Here is a 27,213-nt window from a genome sequence, read left to right as displayed (position 1 = left end):
CACACCAGCAGCTCAGGGCCGGTCAGGTGCAGAGGTCAAAGAGGTGCCCAAAACACACAGGCGCCTATGGAGAACAGGGGTGCTCCGCTTCCAGTCTTCCAGCAGGTAAGTACCTGCATCCTCGGGGGCAGACCAGGGGGTTTTTGTAGAGCAATGGGGGGGACACAAGTAGGCACACAAAACACACCCTCAGCGGCACAGGGGCGGCCGGGTGCAGTGTGCAAAGCAGGGGTTGTGTTTTGAATAGGAAACAATGGAGGGAACCGGGGGTCACTCTGGGGGTGCAGGCAGGGCACAATATGGCTTCTCGGGCCAGCCACCAACTGGGCTAGGCACAGGGTCGTCTGGTGGTTACTCCTGCACTGAGGTTCGGTTCCTTCTGGTCCTGGGGGCTGCGGGTGCAGTGCTTGGTCCAGGCATCATGTCGCTTGTTACAGGCCAGTCGCAGATAGGAGGAGCCTCTGGATTCTCTCTGCATGCGTCTCTGTGGGGCTCCAGGGGGGTCATCTCGGGCTACTCACGAGGTCGCAGTCGCCTAGGAGTCCTCCCTGTGGTGTTTGTTCTCTGGATCTCGAGCCGGGGGCGTCGGGTGAAGAGGGTGAAGTGTCATGCTTCCGGCGGGAAGAGTGAAGTTCTTTAAAGTTGCAAGAAAGTTGTAAAGTTGTTGTTGAAATTGAACAGAGCCGCTGTTCACTGAAGTTTGGTCCAGGGCAGTCCTCTGAGGCTTCAGAGGTTGCTGGTCCCTGTCGAATGAGTCGCTGGTTGCAGGTTTTCGAATCAGGAGACAGGCCGGTAGGGCTGGGGCCAAAGCAGGTGTTCTCTTCTGTCGTCCCTGCAGGGCTTGTAGGTCAGCAGGTCCTTCTTCTTTCTCCAGGTTGCAGGAATCTGATTTCCTGGGTTCTGGGGTGCCCCTAAATACTAAATTTAGGGGGGTATTTAGGTCTGGGACGGCAGTAGCCAATAGCTACTGTCCTAGAGGGTGGCTACACCCTCTTTGTGCCTCCTCCCTGAGGGGAGGGGGGCACATCCCTAATCCTATTGGGGGAATCCTCCAAACTTAAGATGGGGGATTTCTAAAGGCAGGGGCCACCTCAGCTCAGGACACCTTAGGGGCTGTCCTGACTGGTGGGTGACTCCTCCTTGTTTTTCTAATTATCTCGTCCAGCCTTGCTGCCAAAAGTGGGGGCAGTGGCCGGAGGGGCGGGCATCTCCACTAGCTGGGATGCCCTGTGGTGCTGTAACAAAAGGGGTGAGCCTTTGAGGCTCACCGCCAGGTGTTACAGTTCCTGCAGGTGGAGGTGAGAAGCACCTCCACCCAGTATAGACTTTGTTCCTGGCCACAGAGTGACAAAGGCACTCTCCCCATGTGGCCAGCAACTTGTCTGGTTGTGGTAGGCTGGCTGAAACTTGTCAGCCTAACACTAGAAGCCGGATTTGTAGACAGGGTGCATCTCTAAGATGCCCTCTGGGTGCATTTTACAATAAATTCCACACTGGTATCAGTGTGCATTTATTGTGCTGAGAAGTTTGATACCAAACTTCCCAGATTTCAGTGTAGCCATTATGGAACTGTGGAGTTCGTGTTTGACAAACTCCCAGGCCATATACTCTTATGGCTACCCTGCACTTACAATGTCTAAGGTTTTGCTTAGACACTGTAGGGGCATGGTGCTCATGCACATATGCTCTCACCTGTGGTATAGTGCACCCTGCCTTAGGGCTGTGAGGCCTGCTAGAGGGGTGACTTACCTATGCCACTGGCAGTGTGAGGTTGTCATGGCACCCTGGGGGGAGTGCCATGTCTACTTAGTCTTTTTCTCCCCACCAGCACACACAAGCTGTGAGGCAGTGTGCATGTGCTGAGTGGGGGGGTTCCCAGGGTGGCATAAGACATGCTGCAGACCTTAGAGACCTTCCCTGGCATCAGGGCCCTTGGTACCAGGGGTACCATTTACAAGGGACTAATCTGAGTGCTAGGGTTGTGCCAATTGTGGAAACAAAGGTACAGTTTAGGGAAAGAACACTGGTGCTGGGGCCTGGTTAGCAGGGTCCAGCACACTTTCAATCATAACTTGGCATCAGCAAAGGCAAAAAGTCAGGGGGTAACCATGCCAAGGAGGCATTTCCTTACACGTTCTTTGTAAGTAACTCTTGACAGATTGGGAAAAGGAAAGAAACCATCTATTGCAATAAGGTGTAGGTGGGTTATGTTTACTGTTGTTTCAGCATATGAAGAAGCAGGTCAAAGAACACCCTTGGGTCTTCATGGGCATTCTACCAGAGGGGTGCAGACCAAATGGGTGGAAACAATGGGAGACCCCTTAACAGCTAGAAAATGGGTAAAGTTGCATGAGGGAGTGCAGACAGTCAGCTCCAATGCCCGCTTCAAACAGCTGCAATACAATTTTATGCACCAAACCTACATTACTCCGCAAACCATGCAAGTCATCTAGGCCATTCGACCAGCCTTCTGCGCGTGTTGCGGGGCCCTGACAGCGCGTTTTATGCACATGGTATGCGCTTGTTGTTGTCTGTTCCCTTACCGACAGGAGGTATTGCAAAACCTGAATAGAGCCTTGGGATGAGCGATACTGTTTGAGATCACCCAAGTGTTGTTGGGCTTGATTCACTCTCCCGCAAAGAAAAAATTGAGCAGAAAGTTTGTCCTTCTAGGCTTGGTGTTGGCAAAGAAGTGCACACAAATAAGTGGCTTAGTCCGATGCAGCCCAACTATACAGCTTGTTGAGGTGTGTGTCTGAATGGGTAGTTGCGGAGGAGAAGCTAATGAAGCATGTTTGTAGAGATGATAAACTGGAAGACTACTTGTGTGCTTGGTCAGCCATGTTATTTGAATTAAAATAACCCCAGGGAGTCGCCAACCCTGGGGTTGAGGTCCTGTAGCATAATATGTATATCCTAGCATTGCTGGGGTGCGAGCAGATGATACTTTGGGCTATGAATGGGTGCACCACAGAAAGCTATGGACCATTTATGCTGCACTTTTATGGTATTGGCAGCGTGAATGTGTACGAATGTGGGGGGAGAGGAGATAGGGTGTTCAGTTACTAGTTTACTGGGTCCATGTATTTTGTCAACATTTTGTCTCCGTAATAACTGTCTTTTTGTGCTATCCTATTATTATGTCTGTTTTCCTCCATGGACTCTCTCATGATGTCATTCTTTTCAGGTCGCCAAATTTTGATACACATATATGTGACACATATGTAAACACTTATAATCCAGATTTGAAATGTATATCTATATGTCTGTTTATAGACACTGTGCAATGTAACATGGCATGATCCTTTATGTAGGCTAAGCTGTCACTGAAACCCAATAAATGTTATTTAAAAAAGAAAATTCTACCAGAGGGGTGTAAGAATTTGTTGAGAGGGATGAGGGCCCCACTTAAATAATAAACATAATCCTTGTACATTTGACCCACAAAAGTCATTAAATAAGCCTGTGCTGAACTCTCTGATAGCTCTGCACAAAAACAGTCAGGTTTAACTTAGGGGCAATATATAAACTATTTAGGCAGTTCTCAAACAACAATAAAGTGAAAACAAAAAACAAGAGAAATCCCAAACCACATTAGAAAAATATAGTTAATTTAATAAACAAATGTACACTAAAATGACAATAATACAATCATTAGACTCACAGTTATGATTTGTTTTAGTCAAAACAGTGCCAAAAAGCGTAAAGTGCCAATTGTGATTATCTGGTCACCCCAGACCAGGTCAAACAAACAAGTTCATGTCGGCGCAAGAAGCAGGTCGTTATCCACAGATGGCCACTGCTCAGTGCAAAGAGTCAGTCGCCACTGTAGCTTTACATTATCAGTCAATGAGCCCTGTTGCAGTTGGAGCAGTTCTTGGAGCAGACATGGGGAGGCGGTCATCCCTTTGGATTTGCATGGGAGGGTGCTGCAGATGGTCGCTTGGCAACACATGGTGTGTGTTTGCAGTCACGAAGAGTGTAAAAACCTTTGAATCTTCATCTGGAACTCAAGACTTGTGGTTTTTAGGCAGGAGAAGTGCACTCTGATGCCAGCCAAGGCTCCAGGGCCTGAAGAGGAACCATTAGGGATCAGGGCCCACTTCAGCAGAGGCAAGAAGCCGGATTCAAGAAGGTCCAGTTGGTTCTGGTTAGCTGGGTAGTTGCAAGCAGGCATCTCAAAGGTTGTTGTGTCCCTATAGCTCAAACGATTGGTCAACCAACTGATCCTAAGAGTCATTACTGTGGGTCCAGGGTTCAAGGCAAGCAGGTCCAGTCTTCCTACTTTTGGGAGCACGCCCCTTCTTCTGATTCTTTCCACATTAACTGGAGTGTTCTGATGTCACTTTTATCCCCAGTGCCTGCCTGTGAGTGGGGGGGTGCCCTCTTCAACCAACCTTCCCCCTTTTCCTGGCTTTGGCTCCAAACCATATATGGTAACAAAGGGAAAGCAAGCCTAGGTGTGAGCTGCATTTGTCGGTGGCGGGGCAGGCAGCCCTTAGAAGCCAGGAAGTGGGGAGAAGACCTGGGGCACCCTCTGAAGCTCAGGAAGGCTTAGTGAAAGTTCCCAGGACATCGTGCTCAGGTGAAAAACACCTTGCCCCACACCCAACAACAGTTTTGTTCCCAAGTCTGGAAAGAATACACAAAACACCATAGGCGAGCCATTCACAGTCATGTGACCCTGGACACTGGCAAAAAGGAACATGTGGGAGTATAAATTCAAATTAATTAGAGTGGAAAAAGCATTTCTGTATCTGTTCCCGAACTGAAGGTATCACTTAAGTAGTGTAAAAGGTAGCCCAGTCTTTGTCTATGGGAGAGATAGCATTACAACAGTGAGAAGCGACTTTAGGAGTGTTTCACTGTCAGGGCGCGTAAAACTTAAATACACATGTCCTACTTTTTAAATATCATGTATTGTGCCCTAAGGGTGGTTACGGCCTACCTTACGAGTGACTCATAAGTACTAAAAATTAAGGGTTATGCCTGGAAAAAAGGCTTATTTTGCAAGGTCGAAATGGCAATTTAAAATGGCATATGCAGGCTGTAGTGGCAGGCCTGAGACATATCTTACAGTGCTACTTTAGTGGGTGGCACAATGAGTCCTGCAGCCCACTAATAGCATTCAATTTACAGGCCCAGGGTACATGTAGTACCACTTACTAGGGATTTATAGGTAAATAAAATGTACCAGTTAGGTGTATGCCAGTTTTACCACATTTAATGGAGACAGCACAGGCACTTTGTCACTGGTTAGTAGGGCTAAAGTACACAAAGTGCTAATGCTAACAAAAACGAGTTCAGCAAAAATTTGATGGTAAATACAAAAAGTATAAGGGAGTATCACACCAAGGATGCAGTAGCAGCTGATCTAACTTGAAAGGGATGGGCCCCTCTTGTATGCTTTTAACATGTGGGAGCATTTCAGTTTAGTGCATTATTTTATACCACTATAGTAAGAGGAATTTATTAAAACTGTTAATAAATGCCTCTAAATATAGTGATATTAACTGATGTACTAAAGTGAAACGCTCCTGAATTTGTAAAGAATACAGAAGACTAGGGCATATTTAAATATGTGAGTTTAGTCCTGACACTCACATATTTAAAAGTGCCCTCATGTATTCTTTTAACATGCAGGAGTGTTTCACTTTAGTACTCAGGTTATAACACTATATTAAGAGGCATTTGTTATAACTGATAATAAATGGCTCCCAATTTAATGATATAAACTAATGTACTAAAGAGCAACGCTCCTGCATGTTAAACAAGCAAGAGACTAGGGCACTTTTAAATATATCACATTAGGATGCACACAGCCTGATCTCACAAATCTACAAGTGCTCTCTTTCATGCTGTTAAATTGCAGGAGTGTTTCACTTTACTACATCAGATATATATCACTGCATGACAAAAGCACACAAAAGGAACACTTTAAATAAGTGAGTTCAGGATGGGTGCTCTGCTGTGCCAGCCTTCAGTTTGTTTTTATTGTTTCAAAAACAGTCAAATTGAACCACAGGCTAGTAGACATGATGGAGGCCTCCAACCCCCCAGGTCCTACTTAATTTGAAATTCCTGCTTTGGAACACACACAGCGGACGAAATAGGGTGTGCTGCCCCAGTCCAGGATGAGAGGCATGAGAGTCCCAAGCATGCCCTCTCTGCCTCCAGTGCAAAGACATGCATGTGGGCTCCAGGTCACAGAGTTTCATGATTATGTGGCCTCGAGTGACATGCCTACAATCTTTCACAGGCTGCAAGCAACACCCTTTCCCACATGGGTGATGAGTTGGGAAAGGGTGTTGCTTGCTGTCTGTGAAAGTGATAGACAGACAGTACTGGGAATACTGGTCTTGTGTCCTAGATGCCCAGGAATGCTTGTAAACATAATGCTGTTGGCATGATGAATGGGAGGTCTCTTCAAACCCCCAAACATTGCAGGCCAGGGCTGGCACTAGGTCAGCACTTAGCCTTCCAAGGGATTATTTTCACAAGGAAAATGCTGAGGGGCACATGCTCACTATAACATGTGTACACCTCAAAGATGCCTGGCTGCCTGACTCTCACCGAGTGGCAGCTAGGCCCATAAGCAGGCTTGAAGTCCTTATTTAATTAAAAAAACATGTGGATGGTATTTGCCCTTTGCAATTACCATTCACATAACTTGAAAAAATGAGGTGGGTGGTACCCGCTGCAAGGATGTCAGATCTAACAAGGGGTAGTTGCTTCTAGGGAGGAATTTCAGGGAATTACTGTGTTGGAAATCTGTGGGTCTGTTGATTAGCTTCCCCTCATACATTTGTAAAACATTACTCTTTGAGTGTAACTTTATAACTTCATGGTAGTCTTTTGCCGGGTGTAAAGAGTTTCCTTAATGCCATTTGTGTTCAGTAGTAAAATGGCTTGGTTTATTTATTGTTTTGGCTAATCGGATTATGGTGGTACTTGGTACATCCTCAATAAGTCAGGATTGCAATAATAAAGATTGGATTGGGAGTTAATGACCTGATGACATACTAGTAGGCTGTATTACTCCTATGCTGAGTCTTCCTAACTAGAGTTCAGCATCACTCCTGTACACCGTATGATTCATCACAAACTTGATTTTTCAAGGCAGTTTTGGTTTTCTGCAAGGGATGTATTGGTAGAGAGAGTGGGTTCTGTTATCAGTGAACAGTGAAATAGGACAATGAGATGTTGCAAGCAGAAGAGTTAAAACTGAAAGTACTTTTAATTAAACATTTGGGCCAATGAGACTGCATGACTTGAGGGCAAGGCATGTCTCATTGGGATAGGACTTTCACAAGGAAGACCTGCACCAGGAGAAATGAAGATTGCCAGTAAGAAATCAGGTAATTTCCAATGTACACTATGCTGAGCTGTCATCCAAAGGTGCTGGAAAATGGAGACCAACCGGGGTGGGCTACACTTAGCGTGCATAAACACCCCCACGACAAGTGGGGGCTTTGGGAGGGGATATTCAGTGTCTCAGAGACACTTCTTGATGCACTTACAATAAAGTGGAAGTGGCTGAACCCCATGCTTAGTGACTAGGGGCCAGATGTAGCAAAAAGCCAATTTGCGACTTGCAAATTGCGAGTCCCTGCGACTCGCAATTTGCAACTCGCAAATTGGTATGCAGAACGGTGTCTCAGACACCATCTGCGAGTCGCTATGGGGTCGCAATGACCCACCTCATTAATATTAATGAGGTGGGTCGCAAATTGCGGCCCCATAGCGAGTCTAGGCACTCGCAAACATGGAGGCCTGCTGTAGTCAGCAGACCTCCATGTTCGTGACTGCTTTTAAATAAAGCAGTTTTTTTTTTTTAAGTGTAGCCCGTTTTCCTTACAGGAAAACGAGCTGCAGTTAAAAAAAAAAACGAAACCTTTAGTTTCCGTATTTTTTCAGGGCAGGTAGTGGTCCCTTGGACCACTACCTGCCCTGAAAAAATAGTTTTGGGTCCATTCACAAAGTGGAAGGGGTCCCATGGGGACCCCTTCCAATTTGCGAGTGGGTTACCATGCACTTGAAGTGGATGGTAACTGCGACACCCTTTGCGACCGCATATGCGGTCGCAAATGGTATTGCATACCACTCCGAATCGCAAATAGGAAGGGAACACCCCTTCCTATTTGCGATTCTGAAATGCATATTGCGAGTCGGTCCCGACTCGCAATATGCATTTCTGCATTGGAAACTGGAATTTGCGACTCGCAAACGGCATTTTTTGCCGTTTGCGACTCGCAAATAGTTTCCTGCATCTGGCCCCAGGTTCCTTCTCAAATTTGAGCTGCAGATTCCAGGTGTGAAATCAGAGAACATGACTAGGCCCACACATCCTAGCTTTGCCCGAACGATCCCTGTGCCATCTTTTTGAAAAGGGCCTGTGTACCCCATAAGAGAGTACACCCACCATACTTGAAACCTTCAGGACCTTGCACACACCACACAGCATGGGGAGTGAAACCATGGTTCTGCCAAGGTAACAGGACTGTGCTGCACACTGCTAGTGTAGCTTGGCTGCATGACCTCTGTATTTTGGTGAACAGTACACGTTTGTGCAGACCACAATTGTGCTGAGGTTTGCAGAAACGCAAACGGTAGATTGGATTTAAAACCAACCTAGAATGAATATGAGCAGCCCTGATGCATGTGTTTCGATATTATTTGAGCTTGTCAGATAATTTCTCAAAATTGGGTATGCAGGTTATGTCAAACCAATGCCCACTCCAAAGCTGTAATACTGTGCCTGGACTATAAAAGGCTTTTTTAAATTTTCAGCTCCACATGGATAGAACTAGTTAATCCATGTGTAATGACTTAACTGCAAAAATGACAAAAGGCTTTGTTGCTGTTCATCTCTAAAACATGGGAATTACACCACATTCCCTACTTCATTTTTGCTTAATTTATGCAGCGTTCTAAGCCTGAGGTGGCATTGTATTAATATATACAAACTTTAAAAAAAAGTCTCATGCACCTCCGATACTTCCTGGAAAGTATTGGAGTGATCTGTCAAGCAGGGGCCGGGAAAAGAGGGATGGTCCAAAACGTGTTTTCTTAATGCAGTTTTGAATAGGAAAATTAGACACTTCTACAGCCAAAACAGGTGAGCAGAATTGCACCAAATTTGGCAGAAAGATAGATCTTCCTCCAGAAAGTATGCTTTTTGTGAACTTGTATAAATCCATTAAGTAGTTTTAAGAAATTAAGGTTCAGAATTTATAAATGTATCGCACCTAACAGAAAATGTGAATCCAAAAGATCTAAAAATAAGATCTGATTGGCAGCCACCACATCAACAAAGATGTGGCAGCCGCCATTTTAGGACTTAGGGCCAGATGTAAGTAGACCACAAATTGCGACTTGCAATTTGCGAGTCAAAGCGACTCGCAAATTGCAACTCGCAATTCGCGATGCAGAATGGTGTCTCAGACACCTTCTGCGACTCGCTATGGGGTCGCAAAGACCCACCTCATAAATATTTATGAGGTGGGTCGCAGTTTGCGACCCCATAGCGAGTCTAGGCACTCACAGGGATGGTGGCCTGCTGGAGACAGCAGACCACCATGTCCGTGACTGCTTTTAAATAAAGCAGTTTTTTTTTTTCTCTTTGCAGCCCGTTTTTCTTAAAGGAAAACGAGCTGCAAATAGAAATAAATACCGAAACCTTTTGTTTCGGGCTTTTTCAGAGCAGGCAGTGGTCCATAGGACCACTGCCTGCTCTGAAAAAATATTTTTGTGAGCATTCACAAAGGGGAAGGGGTCCCATGGGGACCCCTTCCCGTTTGCGAATTAGTTACCATCCACTTCAAGTGGATGGTAACTGCGAGTTGATTTGCGACCGCGAATCAACTTACATCACGGTGCGAGTCGCAAATAGGAAGGGAACACCCCTTCCTATTTGCGAGTCGGAAACACATTTTGCGAGTCGGTTCCGACTCGCAAAATGTGTTTCTGCATCGCGTGAGGGCTTTTGCACCTCGCAAACGGTGTTTTTCGTCGTTTGCGAGGCGCAAAAGCCTACCTACATCTGGCCCTTAGTCCCCTGTCCATCCTAGAATAGAATAAAAGAAACATATAGGTGCCAGGGGAGAGATACCCTGAATGCCTTGGCCTGGTGGGAACAAAATCCTATTGTGTTAGTGGTACAATGTGCAGTGCCATTTAAAAAAAGGTGGGTTCCACCCTTTTCAAATGTAAGCACCTAGAGATGGGCCAGGGCCTGTAGGGTCACCAATAGTTATTAATATGCTTTAAAAATGAATACAATTGAATATATAATGAAAAATGTGATGTAGAATGCACAGTTTTTGGCATTTGTTTCCCAATTTGTTTTGGAGGGAGAACCGCTCAAGCCCCTTTGTAGTGGTGAGGCTCACTCGCTATGCATTCTATGGGGGCTGGTCAGACAAACTTGTCAGGGCTGCTTTGGGTTCCCAGTCCTGCCTTTGTAGACTGATATTTTTAGACTGTCCTTTCAGTGATTTGCCACACAAGATGGACACACAGTGCATTCAGAAAGAACTGCAAGGTAATGACAAGACAATAATGCAAAAATGGCACTGAATCCAGCCTGCATACCAGAACAGACAAAAAATATAGGGTGCACACCAAAACAATTCTTGTAAGGGGTGTTTGTGTAGTGAGACAATATTCATAGCAAGTACAGAAAATGGGTCAGTAAAGGAGGCTTTTGAAACAATGCTAGGCATAACCCTGAAAAAGGAACTGTCACATACAAGCTGTGCTGTTACCTAGGTTGGGGAGCTTCTAGTATCACATGGTTAGATTGTTGGGATCCAAGAATAGGGATGTGGGCTGAAAACATGGAGTGGGTGAAATAATTAACCGGAGAGTTAAGAAGAAATCTCTACAAAACGATGTATTATCTAGAAAATATTGCAATGGCTCCTTGATAAACCTCCCTTGGACAATGTTTTTTTTTGCCATTAGCTATCCTTCTTAAAAAACACATGAAATTGAGATGGATTTTTAATGTGTTGTATTTGTACAGAGCATCAATGAAGGATTGTTTTATATATGAAGAAGACTCACAAGTGATATGTTCTAAAACCTGCCGTGTGGTGGCAACAAAATAAAGCAAAAGGAACTGAGCGATAGGACATTTAAGCATTGGCTGCTTGTTTTCGGGTGGACAGAAAGTGTGTCGATGTAGCAGGCCTGTCAATTCACCTGGTGTCCCTATGTGCCACACAATATCGGCCCTGTTTACGCGGTCTCCAGGTGAACAGCCCTATATCACACTGAAGACAACATGAGCTGGAAGTGCCTGTGTGGAGTGGGTTACTAGCACTTGTGTGGCGTGTGCACAGTTGATATTCATCAGATGTTTTGCAAGCTCCCCAGCGTATCAGTGGCAGCAACAGAAGTTTTTTTGTTTTTTTTGGGAAGCAGGCTGGAAGAAGGTAAAGTGACAGTAAAGTGCTTGGCACAAAGCCCTGCCACCTCTCCATGGCCTGTCCCCTCATGGCTAGTGAGAATAAAGTGTTGAAGACCCTGCTGCTCACCACGTCCACCTCCTCCTAGCCTCGTCCTCTCATAAGGTGAGATTTTTCTCAAAATTGTCAGGTCCACCATAGTAGGGAATATGTGGTGCATCTATGGTTGAGAGTGCTCAAGCCATTTTGCTGGCCGTTTGTAGCAGCACCTATGCATAGCTGTAGGTAAAGTGTGACAAAATATGGTGCAGTGCATGTGGACGCCTACTGTCTTTAGAGCGAGCTATATCTTACAGCGTAACTCCATATTGGGTTTGGCCAAGAAAGAGCACAGAGATGAACACTTCTTCCCTTGGAAGTGGGGGAAATATCAGCTATAGTATTTGCTCTGGAGTCTGCACAGGAGTGGGAGGGAGCAACCCATTCAAATGGGATTTAAACAACTAGCCACATTATGTGCTCCAGGGCTCCACCAAAGGTGCGCCAGTGAAGCAACCTACAGAAATGTGTATTGTGCATCGTCCCATAGGAATGGGCATTATGCAGCAAGCCAAAATGTCTTCCTGAGGAGTTCACACAGGTGCAATAAAGGGTCATCTCATAGGAATGAGCATTAAACAGATTGTCTTGATTAATGCTATGAGGGATCCACTGAGGAGAATCACCGGAGCAACACACAGGATTGGGTATCATACAACCAATCATAATATATGCTCCCAAAGTTTTAATGGTATTGGTGATTTTAAAGTTCTGCATTAGTCAAATAGAAACCTTAAGTCGTCCTTGACCAAAGAGTGAGTAGTAGTGAAGCGTAAGGTTTAAAACACAGGGAGAAATACTAACACACAGCTATACTTGAGAAATGTATTTTTGTATGTTTAATTTTCAGAAATTGCCCATGAAGTATCAAAGTGCAGAGAGCACTTGCTACACAGAGCTCATACTGAGGTACTTATATCCATGAACAATTGCTTTTATGCTTGATTATTTGAATATCAAGACACTTTGGCTCTCATTACAACCTTGGCGGGCGGCAGAGGCCGCCCGCCAAGGTTGGACCGCCGAGCGGTTGTCTATGCGGCCGCAAACCCACTGGCCGCATTACAACATCCCCGCTGGCCCGGCAGGGATGTCGGCCGCAACATTGCAGCCGGTTCCTAATGGAGCCGGCGGTGTTGCGGCCGTGCGACGGGTGCAGCTGAACCTGTCGCGCTTTTCACTGTCTGCAAAGCAGGGTGGGCCTGTGCCAGGAGGCCCCTGCACTGCCCATGACAAGTGCATGGGCAGTTCAGCTGCGACTTCCCTTCCCGCCAGCCTTTCCATGACGGTCTCTACCACCATGGACAGGCTGGCGGGAAGGGGAGTCATAATCCTCAGGGTAGCGCTGCAAGCAGCGCTGCCCTGGCGGATTATAACTGCCGGGACAACGATGGTGGGAAACCGCCGGTCCCTGCGGTGCGACCGCGGCGGCATAATATGGCAATTTGTACCGTCAGCCTGTAGGCGGTACAATTGCCAAAACAACCCTGGCGGTCTGTGACCGCCAGGGTTGTAAGAGGGCCTTTGTCTCTTATGGTTTCAATTCATTCTGCATAACCCATTTAAGATATATTTTTGTCTTGTGGAGTTTTGAGTTTGTTCTGCATAGCTCATTCACTAGTCAAGTGAGGAGACAATGGTGGTGGAGTCCTGTGTCTTTGTTCTCACTCTTGTTTCATACCCGTTTCTCCGTCTCTACTGCTGTCTGTTGTGTTCTGCATCAGTGGTCACTGGTGGGGATGTTAAGAGACAGAAAGAGCCTCGCTACTTTCGAATCCTATGCAGAAGGCTAGTGCAATCTGATATGACCAGCAGGTATGTACAGTATACAACCAGCCCCTACATTCTACAAATGCAATGAGGGTAATTTATTTAAATAGTAGGGCTTAAGGCTCGCAGAATACCAAGATGTTTACACATGAATATAGATAGAAATCAGCCGGTTTGCTTCACAATATATTTTTTAAAGCGGAAGAAGATCATGGAAATGAAGTCTTCTACTCATTGACAGCCCTTGCTATTAATCATGAAAGCCAGCAGCTTGGGCAGTTTAAAATACAACTGAAGACTATACAGTGCTCCACATGTACATCTCCAGGTATTGCGGTGTATTTTTGTATTTAATATTCCGATTTATAATACTACATCTCAAAAGGCATCCAAGTGTTGTTAGATAAATACATGTTGAAACATACCAACAATAACCTCTGTTTTTCAATGAACAAAACATGAATATCGATAAATACAAATGAAATAGCCACAAAATAAATGTGGATTCGCATATACGGTAATATGGCAGAACATAAATCCCATGAGCTGGGAGCCCAAGCCAAATCTTAGGGTCTGGCCATGCACTGCGCAATACAGAACACAGCTAACAACCATATATGTGAGACGTGACAGAGGAGCACAAATAGTTGTCAGACAATATCATACATATTTTAAAAAGGTCTATTATCGTACTGACATGGAAATGACATAAGGCTGTGAATGTACCTTGCTTATCGGAAATCCAAACACTTCTTCAAAGTAAGCAGGTTGACTTATGAGAAGTAAATAAAAGGTCCAACTTCTACAAAAGTTTGCAACAATGATTGCATAAACTGGCATCGATGTGAAGAACTTCAGCCAAGGGGTTTTGCTTCTCTAGGAAATAAAAATATGAAGGTTTAGAACATATGCAAATCTGTTTATTTCCGGCGAGTGAGTGAGTGATATATTCCAGTGGTCACCCAATAGGTTTTACATATCTCTTTGGGAACAAGACAAAAATAGGAAGATTCTATCTGTACTCCAGCAATATCACATGATATCATCTGTGATAAAACACCACAGCACAGTAAGCTACTGGGAAAGAAAGAGGGAAGTGCAGCTCCATGCTATGCTATGCGAACATGCGTCTGATGTTACAGGATGCAATACCCTGAGTAGTGTCCAGGAGTTTGACCTTGAATGGTGATATGGGGGAATTTACTAATGAAACAACGAGCCGAAACAGTTTTGATAGGTGAAAACACAAGTGACAGGCTTTTTCTTAGGTCATATGTGTACATGCATCAATAGATGCACATGCAAGAATTGCAACCGAGCCAGGGGCCTAGCTTCAATTGGTGCAGCAGGTGCAGTGCACAAGGGTACAGAGGCCTGTGGGGCCCACTGAACCCTGATCATTGCTGTATTTGACAATTCAAACAGCAGCTGGAGTGCCGGTTTCTTTCCTTGCACTAGGGCTCACAAGACACTGTCTGTACTACAGAGCCGAGCGTTCATTGTGAGGCCCTTGAGTTACTTCGCTAAATCTACCACCTTCAGGGGTCTCATTTTTTGCTGACACCCACACAATCAGAGCTCTAGGGCTGCCTGTAGGTAACTGACGATATTTAAATGGAGTTTATCCACACTAGCCATCTGGGGGAAAGGATGATGCAGAAAAGCCTATGTTGACCTGATCTTGCTAGCCTTTCATTTCAGTATTATTTTGCGATGGTCATTACCACTGCTTTAACTGTCAGAGATGTAAAACAGTTGCCGCTTGCAGGTATCACACACATTTATGCATGCTCGTGAGACTTTCGTGATATAGGGCCAGATGTAGGTAGCCTTTTGCGCCTCGCAAACGGCGAAAAACACAGTTTGCGAGGCGCAAAAGGCTGAACGCGATGCAGAAACACATTTTTCGAGTCAGTACCGACTCGCAAAATATGTTTCCGACTCGCAAATAGGAAGGGGTGTTCCCTTCCTATTTGCGATTCGCACCGCGATGTAGAGTTGATTTGTGACCACGAAAAAAAAAAAACTGCTTTATTGAAAAGCAGTCACGGACATGGTGGTCCGCTGTCTCCAGCAGGCCAACATCCCCGTGAGTGCCTGGACTCGCTATGGGGTCGCAAACTGCGACCCACCTCATAAATATTTATGAGGTGGGTCTTTGCAACCCCATAACGAGTCGCAGAAGGTGCCTGAGACACCTTTCTGCATTGCGAATTGCGAGTTGCAATTTGCGAGTCGCTATGACTCGCAAATTGCAAGTCGCAATTTGTGACTTACCTACATCTGGCCCTTTATTTGGTAGGGATGTCATACACTAGTCCTCCTGGAAGTTGCATGCTAAAATCCCACCTTGCCAGTTTCACAGCTTCCACTAGCTTATAATTGCTCACATGAGTGAGGCTAAATTGTGAGCGTTACATCTCACTGTCGAAAATATTTATAGATTTTTCGGACATTTTACAACTCGTGAATCTAGGTCTTAATCAAAATGGACTGACACCGGCGGCAGAGGTCACACTTTCCATCAGACTCTGAAAGTAACTGTTCTGCATTTAAATCCCACTAAGAACTATTATTTGGTATTTCTGTACAGTGCACCCGACCCTGCCTGCCCTGCGTCACTGAATTCTCTAATCAACAACATGAAACGAACACCAGCAAACGCCACAAAAGCCTGCCCTTCAAGTGTGACCAATAGAAGTATTTAAGTTTTCCATGATTCAGTATTGTGCAGAATGCATTTTTCATTTCCGGAGTCTTTGATGAAAACTTCAACGACTTATAACCTTCACATTGATAAGTAATTATGATTGCAAATCTGTCAAGTTTCCCTGGTACACCACACGTCCCAGAATGCAAACGAAAAACCTGTACTGAAGCAGTCAATCTTGCCTGGGCTCTGGAAATGTGACACAGTGGTTGATGAACATGTCTGGACTATTACACATGGTGGTAGATGTACTTGTCTGGACTATGGCATACATGACATCTCCAGATATATTTGCATCTATAAAGTAGTCTGTTTCAACAGGAGCCATTGATGACCCTGTATACAACCAATAATTTTAATGTAGATGTTTTAGTCTGTTGGAGACTGAAATTGTCAAACAGGTTCACTCTGCCTATCGTTCAGAGCGCCCCACATCAACCTTCTCTTTCAGTCATGTAGGATTTGAGTATGAGATTTTACTTGTCACAACTTCCAGTGCTTAATTTGAGACAGTGGTTTCTGGCGATCAGCACCGGCACTTAATTCTCAGTATGAGCTCTAATAACAGTCCACCACAAGGTGGTGCTGTCTGTCTAATTTTGACATAAGGACAACATCAGTGTTTAATAATTCAATATATATTAAAAATAATAACACTTGCGGCCCACATCATTTTATAGCTTTGGGTAACCTGTAATAGTCTGAATTCTAACACTTGTAGTAGTGCAGTGGTTAGTAATCGTGTTGGTACTGTCATTGGGAGCGCTGACAGGGGCACTGGATGGTGCAAGGAGCAGTGGCCTCCTGAGAAGAGCCCTGGCACTTACTGTTTAACAAATTAAGCACTGCTTGCCCACAAACAGCCAATCATATATTGCAGGGTAGAGCAATTGGTTAGATGATTCAAAAGAGCCGGCCACACAGCCAACATCAGACATACGTTTTGGCCTCAATTTGTGATAACCGAGACATGTTGTCTGCTAGCAACTATTCTGATTATCTCATCTGTGTTAAAAACTCTGTAATCAGGACTGACTATACATACTCCCTCCAGCCTCTGAGAAGAAAAAATAGGGTTAACCCTAATGCCCAGGCCTGTAAAAAATGTCTTCCATCAATAAAATACTCAGGGCAGACTTACTAACACTAGGGATAGGGTATGCATCACAAACGTGAAACATATCAGCACAAAGTGTAGAAGTTTTGCGCTAGAAAGTATAATTAAAATAATGTGTAGTGCTATGCCCTACTTGCTCTACTTTGAATCAAAGCCACATACAGTAGGTGATCCGTGGGCGGTACTATGCAACCATCCATGGGTTTTGATGCAAAGTCCTAGCTTTGAGAAAATGGTTGACCGGGCTTTGCATCAAAATATAACACTTCTTTGAGGCTGGCATTACAAAATGGAAATGTTTGCATTTGTATAACTTTTCAAAGATTGGATTGTGCTGTGCTGTACAACACACACTCACTGGGGGAAAAGTTTTAACCTATGTCTAAGCATAGTATTTTTAACTGGAAGGGTAGAAAAGAAGAGTGCAGGCGTAGGGATAGAGAGAATCAATGCTATATCTTCCTAGACATGGCATTGCTAAGCTCTCTCCCTCCCAGGCAACACAGCACAACTTTAGTTGCTGCGGTGCATTGCATAAAATACCAATCAGAATGTCCATCAGCTGCTCAAAGGTATTGCCAATGAGTTGTTTTAGTTATGTTTCTTATCAGAGCTTTGATCGAGGTATCCATCTATACTGAGTGACTTGCTTCGACAGCTGGGGCATTTAGGTCACGAGCCCCGTAAAATTTCTGACATTGAAAAATGACTGCGGATAATCAGTAGTTTTTTAATCGGTTTAAGAACTTCAGAAACATATTTTTAAATATAAGTATTCCTCTCTATAATGATACTGGGCATCATTTCAACATTTGCCACCCTATGTAGGCCCCATTGGTAACCACCGTATACAGGGCCGGTTTTAGCGCTGGTGGCGCCCAGTGCGACATAAGGTTACCAGGGATTACATTCCCACCCAGCATCATAAAAATACATGGTGTTGGTTGCATAAATAATGCTTAAGTATCCCTCTGGGGCCCGGTATATTTTGATCTCAATTGAGAACTTCTACTAACTGATTCCGTAATTCATTCAACAACTCGTTTTATTGTTTTATGCCACTCGTCAGAATGGCAATACATGAGCACACCAGGTGGCTACAAATGCATGAAGTACTTCTAGTAGTCTGAACGCGCCAGAATTACATCCCCCAAATGTCCATGGTGGATCTGTCGCCTGTATCTTCTTGAACTTTGTTCGGGGGATGCCAGTCTAGGTCACAAAAGAGTTTTTAAACCCTCTGCCTGCTCTGTTGGCGTTCCCCAGGAAGCAAGAGCTAAAACACAAAACTTCCTGCCTAGAGGACTCGGCCCTTCTCATCCCTCGCACACACTGACCTGTCCCTTTCGCAGACTGAATCTTAACTGCAATGGACATTAACCCGGTAAATAAGCCTCTTGCAGTCTTAGCTGAATTCGACAGAACATTACTGAACACTAAAGACCCATTTCGCGATGAGTCGCTTTGCTGTTGACTCTAATGCTATATGCTTGAGTGCGTTTATTTCACAACAGGCAGGGGGGGAAAAAACTATATTTCACAGGGAAACGTGAAATATAGAAAATAGTTTGCGGTTCCCTTGCAGCACAAACTATTATTGAAGGAGTACCGAATTATTTATTATTCTTTATGAATAATGAACTGCTACCTAACCAGCATTTCTACACTCCTTTGTTGAGCTGCAAACAGAGCAAACTATGTATTAGAAGATAAATATCAGGTTAACTGTGAGGAGTGTTCATCAAACCAACTGTATCTAAAATCAAATCTGTTTCAATTGACTGGAACAAAATGAGAAACAATAATACAGGGGGAGCCGGCTCTGGGTGTTGCTTACCCCTCCTGTTTGCTGTTTACTCCCTCCCTTCCAAACCTCCAACCAAACAGGTCCCGCCTCCTGGGTCAGGCTGCATACCAAAATATTCCAATCATCTCCACGCTTCTGGAGGCCACAATTAGAATGGGGGAATGGAGCATGGTTGGGCCATGGCGGCACATCCTGCTCTGAAACCAGCTCTATTTGCTGCATGCAGCCGACTGTGAAAATGCCAGAGTGGAAGGATGGCAGGTCCAACCCCAGCCACTGCCCTCCAAATACCCACAACCACTATGTCCTCCAACACCACCAGTCGCAGTTCTTCTTCCTGTTTCCTTTGGTTGTACTTACACCAGGAGCCACTAAAGTAGTTCCTTCCCCCACGCTTGTTTCAATGTAGGTCCGTTCTTCCACAGTTATTGATGGATGCACAGCTGGACTCTCATATGCATGCAGAAGCCAGAATATATACCAAAACATTCCAAATATCCCTATTGACAAAGAGAGAGATAAATTCATCAGATATACTTCGTTCATTTTTTTTGTAGCAGTGTCCAACGTAAATGTGAGACGGCCGGATCCATACTAAATTATTAGGATAACCATTATGTTAATAAGTGTTATTTATGTTAATAAGTTTCATTTAGGTTCACAGCCTGTAAAGTTATCTTGCGTGTATATCCTTGGTATCTTGCATTCCTGCGGCCCTGTTGAATCTACATTGGTCATTTCTAAAAGAACACCTCTTCCTGCAAACAGAAAAAATATAGGTATCCCTAACAAAAGTTAATTTTAGTTTAAAAAAATGCCTGCTAGCAGCGAACCTAAATTGCAGTGATTTAGATACTTAAGACGTTCTTCCTTCATAGGAGTAGTATTCAAGAAAATCAGGTGCCTTTTTAATTCAATTTTCTAGAAAGTGTTGACACAAACGACTTTGGTAATACTGACTGGTACAAGGGTGTTGAATGTAGGATTACCACTGACTAGGTAAACAATTTCAATTTAGTTTTAATAACTTCTGTGACTGACATATATGTCCAGTAGAAACGAGAAAAGACTTAAAAATTGGCAGTATACAATACTAAGGTATCTATTTTCATTATTTATTTATGGTTCCATAAGTTAGTACCAAAAACAATAAAGGCATGATTGAACAAATGAGATCCTGCAGTACCTAAATGATGTTTCTGAGCACTGATTTCTTCTGGATCCTGAGGGTGAAGAGAGAGGAAGAGGAAACATAACATTTAAAAAATATGTGCGATGTGATCCGTATTAACCATAGGCTCTTTAAACTAAGATGTAGTAAAGGCAATGGGCAGTGTATACTTCTGTGAGGTTGTGGTGAGATCCGTCACTACTTTGCATTGCCACGCTATTATGCACCACCAATGTTTAATTTGAACTGGTGGTTGCAGGTGGGGCCCACTGGCACTCATTTTGGGGGACTGGTAGTTTTTCCCAACAGACTTTGGTCCAGAGCAAGAGACAGAAAAACACAAAAGAAGGAAAGAAGGACGAAAAGAAAGGTGGTAAAAGAGTGTCAAAGGAAGGAACCAGGGATGAATAAGAACCTGCAGAAGTGAGGTGAGGTGGGGTGGAGTGCCTGGTGGTGAAATAAAAAGGCATGAGGTGTTATCAATACTGTACAGTCTTGGCATTTAGTACCCCAAACTTGCCAAAGCATAATATTTCAAAATAAGGTAGGTCTAGTGCCTAAGTGTTCAAATAGCTCATCTCTAATATCCACTAATTTCTTTCTTACTGCATATTCAGCTTGGTGCTTTACTTTGGAACATAACCCACAACATTTCTGTTCCCTAAAGATTGGGCAGCCAATCAAATAGCAGGGGCTTGGAGAGTGTTAATTTAATACCCATAGATGGATCGTCACTCCTTCTGCTCAGACATCAGCCTGCCCCAGTCAAATTCTTTGGCAGATGTCACGTTACCATATAGATGGAAGGAAAAAGCTGGCAGCCAATCAGGGATTTTCCTTTATGCATTAGAATGCCTAAGACCTGAAACGTGGAAGAAGACCAATAAATAAGCATGAGAATAAGTGATCAAGTTGAGATGCGCAGAACTGATCAACTTTAACAATGTTTTCCTAATTAACCAAGGTGATTTATTAGAGTAAACCTGAATACTTATTTTAAAGGTTTGAGCACACTGGTAGAAATTCAAGAAGCCAGGCATATAATAGAAACCAAAAAGTCTTGCACCCTGAAATAATCTTACCATGAAAAGGTTCCAAGGATCTGGAATGCTATATCAAAAGGCATTCAAAAGGCCACATCAATTTCAGGTTCTAAAAGGGGTCTCAAACAGCATTTCCTAAAATACCTTTCATATTTTCTACCCATGTATTGTACTTGGTCATCTCGAACACTGCACTATAAGATTGTACCATGTTTTTGAAGACCTAGATTTCTTGTTTATTGCTTGCCTCACTGCTATTCTATGCCCTGTGACGCTATAAAGTGCTCTATCTTCTTGTGTTTAGGGTCTTGAGGCACTATATGAAGAACATGAATAAAAAACAAAATATATACTTACAATATTTAGTCCACTCTAGCCACCTATGGTGCTTCACACCTTTAGCACTTTTTTATGTAATGGAAGCTGCATGCTACTTATGTAACATCCTGTACCTTCATCCTCAATGTGTACGTCTTTCACCCTATGTTTCTGTTCACTTTTCAATTCATATGCTGGCACGAAAGTCTTTGCCAGTAGCAAAGGTGTGCAACATTATAGTTTTTCCAGAAAAGTTTTATGGCAAGAAAAAATTACAACCTTCACAAGTAATTTTCCTACAAATGCTTTCTAAACAAAAAGTAGGCTCAGTAGGCTTTCCAGCCATAAAAGACACTTCTTGAATGATTGCTTAATTGCACTTTTTGCCACGCCAAAATCTTCAAAATTGAATTGACTTGTGAGCACCCCACAGACATCCAAATGTAGGCAGTTGTTGCTTATTGAAATGCTGAGAGCTTCTTCCAAAGTGAAGGTATATATTCTCCACACATCCTCCAGTAGCAGTCAGCAGACCATTTAGCCAAAGACCGATTTTAGCAAAAGTTGAATGTTTTCAGGTAATTTTGGTAAGAATACATAGTGGGATCACGTGTCACACCACCCTGGACTCCACTAGTTGTCTAATTTTCAGAAATGTCTGTCTTTGCTAGTTTTCTATTGGTGGAAAGACATGCCCAGCCTTAATAAGGCAGCTACCTACATTTCTAGTAAAGGTACATTTTAAGGCAAAATATCAATGCCTTAAAATTGCATTTTGGGACTGTTAGTATTAAGAGAAGTGTGGGATCACAAAATAGTAGAACATTTAACATTATCAAGCGAATGTCTTTTCACTTTTGGCTTTCAAATGTAAGCCAGTGTGCAAGCAAGAACACATTTTACGAAATGCCCTCTGAATCACATGATAGTATGGGTAACACCCATATTATAGAATTATACAAATAACCACTTTTCCTAAACTCAGTATCTCAGACAAAATGCATAAATACATATGCTTCCTGTTCTAACCATTTCAAATTCATTCGTTGTTGCCATATAACAACAGCTGTTTGTTCACCAGCGTGTTGGGTCTTCGAACCTTCAGTTTGCAAACCTCCCCTCCAGTTTGCAGACCATAGCAGTATTGCCTTTGGTTTCCATACTACAGTGCTCCAGCAGTTTGGGCAGCGTTTCAGAGCCTGGGTGCAGTTGCTCTATACGGAACCAACGGCCAGGGTCAGGCTGGGACGGCTAAGCTCTGCACCTCTGAATGTGAATAGGGGAACCCAGCAGGGATGACTGCTGTCACCCCTGCTCTTTGCATTAGCGTTGGAACCTTTGGCCATACAAATCAGATGGGACATGGCAATGTGGGGAATCCAAGTGGGGGAGGTGAACCATCTACTGTCACTGTATGCAGATGTCACGCTCTTCTATCTCACAGCTCCCAGTGTGTCGTTGCCACTGCTGCTGGAGTACCTCTACGCCTTTAGAGAAATTGCAGGGCTGCGTATGAATACAAAAAAGTTCCTAATATTTCCCATGGGCCAGCTTGCAGCACAGGAACCCACAGCGTTGCCGGTATTGCCATTGTGATGGGAAACAGATCAATTCCATTATCTGGGGATAATGGTGGAGCACATCGACAAGAAGAGGAAACAATATAATATAGAGTGGGTAATGGAGGGCCTCACTAAGTCAATACACTTCCGCTGTCCCTCATGAGACGGGTAGCGGCGGCAAAAATTGTGTTCCTGCGCACTGCTAATTTACATTGCAACACTCTATGGACACGCTGCAGAGAACCATATTCAAGCAGCTGCACTCCTTACTGACCAAGTTAGTATGGGAGGGAGGTAGATGCAGAGTTGCCCGTGAGATTCTACATTTGCCCACAGAGGAGAGGGGCTTAGCATTGCCAAATATGGAGATGTACTGCTGGGCATCTCAACTGTAGCATGCTGCTCACTGGTTGTTTGAGGAGGACAACTGGGAGAAAGATTTGCTCACAGACGGGTCCCATGGCACTGCACTGATGCAGCTGGTGCATAGTGGTTGGAGGGCTGATGAGCCTTTGTCATATGCCGTCAAGCAAGCAGTGAAGATAGTGGTGGGGTGAGCCCCTTTTGCACTGGAGTTTAATTGCTGGGATCTCCCAGTGTTCAGTACAGAAGCTGACATATTATATGTGGGTGCTTGGCAGGGTTTTGGGGGGGGGGGGTGAGGCTAGGAATACAAGACAATGAGTGACCTTTATCCCAATGAGATGTTCATCTCATTTGAAGCAGCCCAAGAGACTTTTAACGTTATACAGGGACACTTTCTTGTGTAAGCCAGTATAGCAGAAGTAATAAGCGACATATGGCCCACATATCTGGATGCTTCACCTTCCTCTGCATTGTTTAGAACACTGCTGGGATACAGGAGAAGCAGACACTTGGTCTCCCACCTGTACAGGGCAATGATTGCTGATAAACCTAGGATCACATTTCCGGCCAGGGTGGCCTCGGAGGAAGACCTGGGTGTGCCAGTTGAGGATGCGCACTGGAAAAGAGTCTGGGTGATTGTCAAGTCGGGAACGAGTAAGACTCATTTCAAATTGGTGCACTTCAATTACATTCACCTTACCTATGTCACCCCAGTGTCCCTTCATAGAACAGATCCTTGTAGAATAGACAAATGACACTACTGTCTAGGTCTGATTGCAACCTTCCTACACTTAGCTCGGTACTGTCCACCAGTTCAGACATTCTGGAGCATAGTGGTACAGAGACTGCAGTACGTGAAGGGGGTGACAGTAGAGCTCAATACAGCACCTTATTTATTGGGAGCAGTCAAGAAACAAAAGGGATGAAAAATGGAATGGAAATTCACACAATTACTACTACTTCTTGTGAAACAGCGTGTAGCCATCACACTGATGCGTCACTCGGGTCCTAGTGAGGAAAGCTGGGTACGGAATGGGAGGTGCCAGTGCAGTAGAGACGACCGTGCTACTGAAGACCTGACAAATTGGGGGTCGCTCCTTACCAGATTTGAGCAGCGGCAGCTTCTCCACTGTGGCAGAGGAGTGCCGCCCCTACCTTCCAGCAGCAGAAGCTACAAACCTTTCACAACGATAGGATAATAAACTGTTGTGTAGCAATTTTAGCTAAAGTTTTATACACATTATTTTAGCAAACTAGGCCTGCCACTGTGCACTTTAACCTAGATATGTTTTATTTTAGCTTTGTTGTATTATTTTAACAAAAGCCACATTACGGTTTTGTTTTATTTTCTCTATCTTAGTGTTTGTCGCCTAGGTCAGCACTGTGTTCTTAAACAATAATTTTTTTTCACTCTGTGCTTTTCTCAAGGCTGCAGTAAGATAGGTTGTCGGCAAAAGTGGTACGTTTTGTCTCCAATGTTCACAGAAACATACACACTCTTACGTGGGAACATTAGCTGTTTTATTATAAAGACACTACTTTGACCGACGTACGTTAGAAGGAGATTCCAGCCAGACTATATACTGATTGCTTTGCTGCGGCTGCTTATGTAGATTACAGGACTCTTGCTCAGGTATGAGGGATGATGTATTCCCAAGGGAACCTAATGGGCAGAATTAGAGCTTAACATGCTGTGCTCTAACATAATTTAGGTGGGAATTGTATTTAAAACTCTAGTGACAATATGGTAGTGTTGTTTTGGTGTTTTACTCGCCTTGTCACAATTTTAATTCTATTGTGCTTCATCATCCTAGTTATTGCCATACATGCCTTATTATCTAAGATGCAGTTACTTCAATAAAAACCTTATTGAACTTGTTAGAAATTGGGTCTTTGGTTGACAGTCAGGTTACCCCCTGTTCAAGCAAGGACCCTCACTCTAGTCAGGGTAAAAGAGAATCACCCTCAGCTAACCCCTGCTTACCCCCTTGGTAGCTTGGCAGAGCAGTAGGCTTAACTTCAGAGTGCAAGGTGTAAAGTATTTGTACCAACACACACAGTAACTTAATGGAAACACTACCATATGACACAACACCAGATTAGAAAAATGGGAAATATTTATCTAAACAAAACAAGACCAAAACGACAAACATCTGACATAGACAAGTCAAGTTATGAATTTTTAAAGATTAAACTCAAAAATAGCGCTTAGAAACACAAAATGCTTTGATGAGGTGTTAACACGCGTCATAACGGAGTCGTTCCCAACAATCCGACACCAGTGGTGCCGTACACGGACTCGCATAGACCCCTAGGTACAGTACCTTGGTGAAGAAATGAAAACGAGCCGATACGCGATGTCAGTGATCGCGGAATCTGTGCAAAATGTTGAATTCCGCTCACATTGAGCGGCGACGGTCACAGCGTGATGCAGCGACTTTCACGGAGTCGCGGACTTCGGTGGGCTGCAGCAATATCGGGCCTGCGAAGGCGGTCAGTTGCAGGCTGCGTCACCGGATTCAGCAACGTCGTCGGTCCGAAGTCGTCTGAAGTTGATTTCCTTTAATTTCCTCCAGCTTTCCTTTCGAGGGCCCAGGGACTGAATATGGCACCACTTGTCTGAGCAGGAGTCTGTCCAGAGACTCCAGGTGCTGGTAGAGAGGAGTCTTTGCTGTTCCTGAGACTTCAAACAACAGGAGGCAAGCTCTAAATCAAGCCCTTGGAGATTTCTTCTCAAGATGGAAGGCACACAAAGTCCAGTCTTTGCCCTCTTACTCTGGCAGAAGCAGCAACTGCAGGATAGCTCCACAAAGCACAGTCACAGGCAGGGCAGCTCTTCTTCCTCAGCTGTACAGCTCTTCTCCTGGCGGAGGTTCCTCTTGTTTCTAGAAGTGTTCTAAAGTCTGTGGTTTTGGGTCCCCTTCTTATACCCAATTTCTCCTTTGAAGTAGGCCTACTTCAAAGTTACGTCTCTTTTGAATGTGAAATCCTGCCCTTCCCAGGCCAGGCCCCAGACACTCACCAGGGGGTCAGAGACTGCATTGTGTGAGGACAGGCACAGCCCTTTCAGGTGTAAGTGACCACTCCTCCCCACCCTCCTAGCACAGATGGCTCATCAGGGAATGCAGACTACACCCCAGCTCCCATTGTTTCACTGTTTAGTGTGAGTTGCGAATAGCCCAACTGTCAAACTGACCCAGATAGGGAATCCACAAACAGGCAGAGTCACAGAAATGGTATAAGCAACAAAATGCTCCTCACTTTCTAAAAGTGGCATTTTCAAACACACAGTCTTAAAATCAACTTTACTAAAAGATGTATTTTTAAATTGTGAGCTCAGAGACCCCAAACTCCATATGTCCATCCTCTCCCAAAGGGAATCTACACTTTAATCAGATTTAAAGGTAGCCCCCATGTTAACCTATGAGAGGGACAGGCCTTGCAACAGTGAAAAACGAATTTAGCAATATTTCACTGTCAGGACATATAAAACACATTACTATGCCCCTCATTACGACTCCGGCGGGCGGCGGAGGCCGCCCGCCAGAATTCCACCCTCCGTAATACCGCTCCGCAGTCAGAAGACCGCGGAGGGTATTATGAGTTTTTCCCTGGGCTGGCGGGCGGTCTCCAAAAGACCGCCCGCCAGCCCAGGGAAAAACTCCCTTCCCACGAGGATGCCGGCTCGTAATAGAGCCGGCAGAGTGGGAAGGTGCGACGGGTGCTGTTGCACCCGTCGCGTATTTCACTGTCTGCAAGGCAGACAGTGAAATACATTTTGGGGCCCTCTTACGGGGGCCCCTGCAGTGCCCATGCCATTGGCATGGGCACTGCAGGGG

The 27,213-nt window shown here is 44.4% G+C and overlaps 1 protein-coding gene across 1 annotated transcript in view; it reads right to left on the bottom strand.

Annotated features, from left to right (window-relative positions):
* SLC17A8 (solute carrier family 17 member 8) overlaps positions 1-27,213 on the bottom strand; it is a 315,037-nt gene that overhangs the window by 118,685 nt on the left and 169,139 nt on the right. Inside the window, exons 7-8 of the mRNA XM_069229602.1 lie at positions 19,275-19,414; positions 14,007-14,156 (exon numbers count right to left, since the gene is read on the bottom strand). Of these exons, the coding sequence (XP_069085703.1) occupies positions 14,007-14,156; positions 19,275-19,414 (290 nt within the window). The remainder of the gene's footprint in view (positions 1-14,006; positions 14,157-19,274; positions 19,415-27,213) is intronic.

The sequence above is a fragment of the Pleurodeles waltl genome, chromosome 4_1, assembly GCF_031143425.1.
Source record: "Pleurodeles waltl isolate 20211129_DDA chromosome 4_1, aPleWal1.hap1.20221129, whole genome shotgun sequence".
Taxonomy (NCBI): domain Eukaryota; kingdom Metazoa; phylum Chordata; class Amphibia; order Caudata; family Salamandridae; genus Pleurodeles; species Pleurodeles waltl.
Note: the sequence above shows the minus strand (reverse complement) of the source record. Positions and strands in the feature narration are given on the sequence as shown.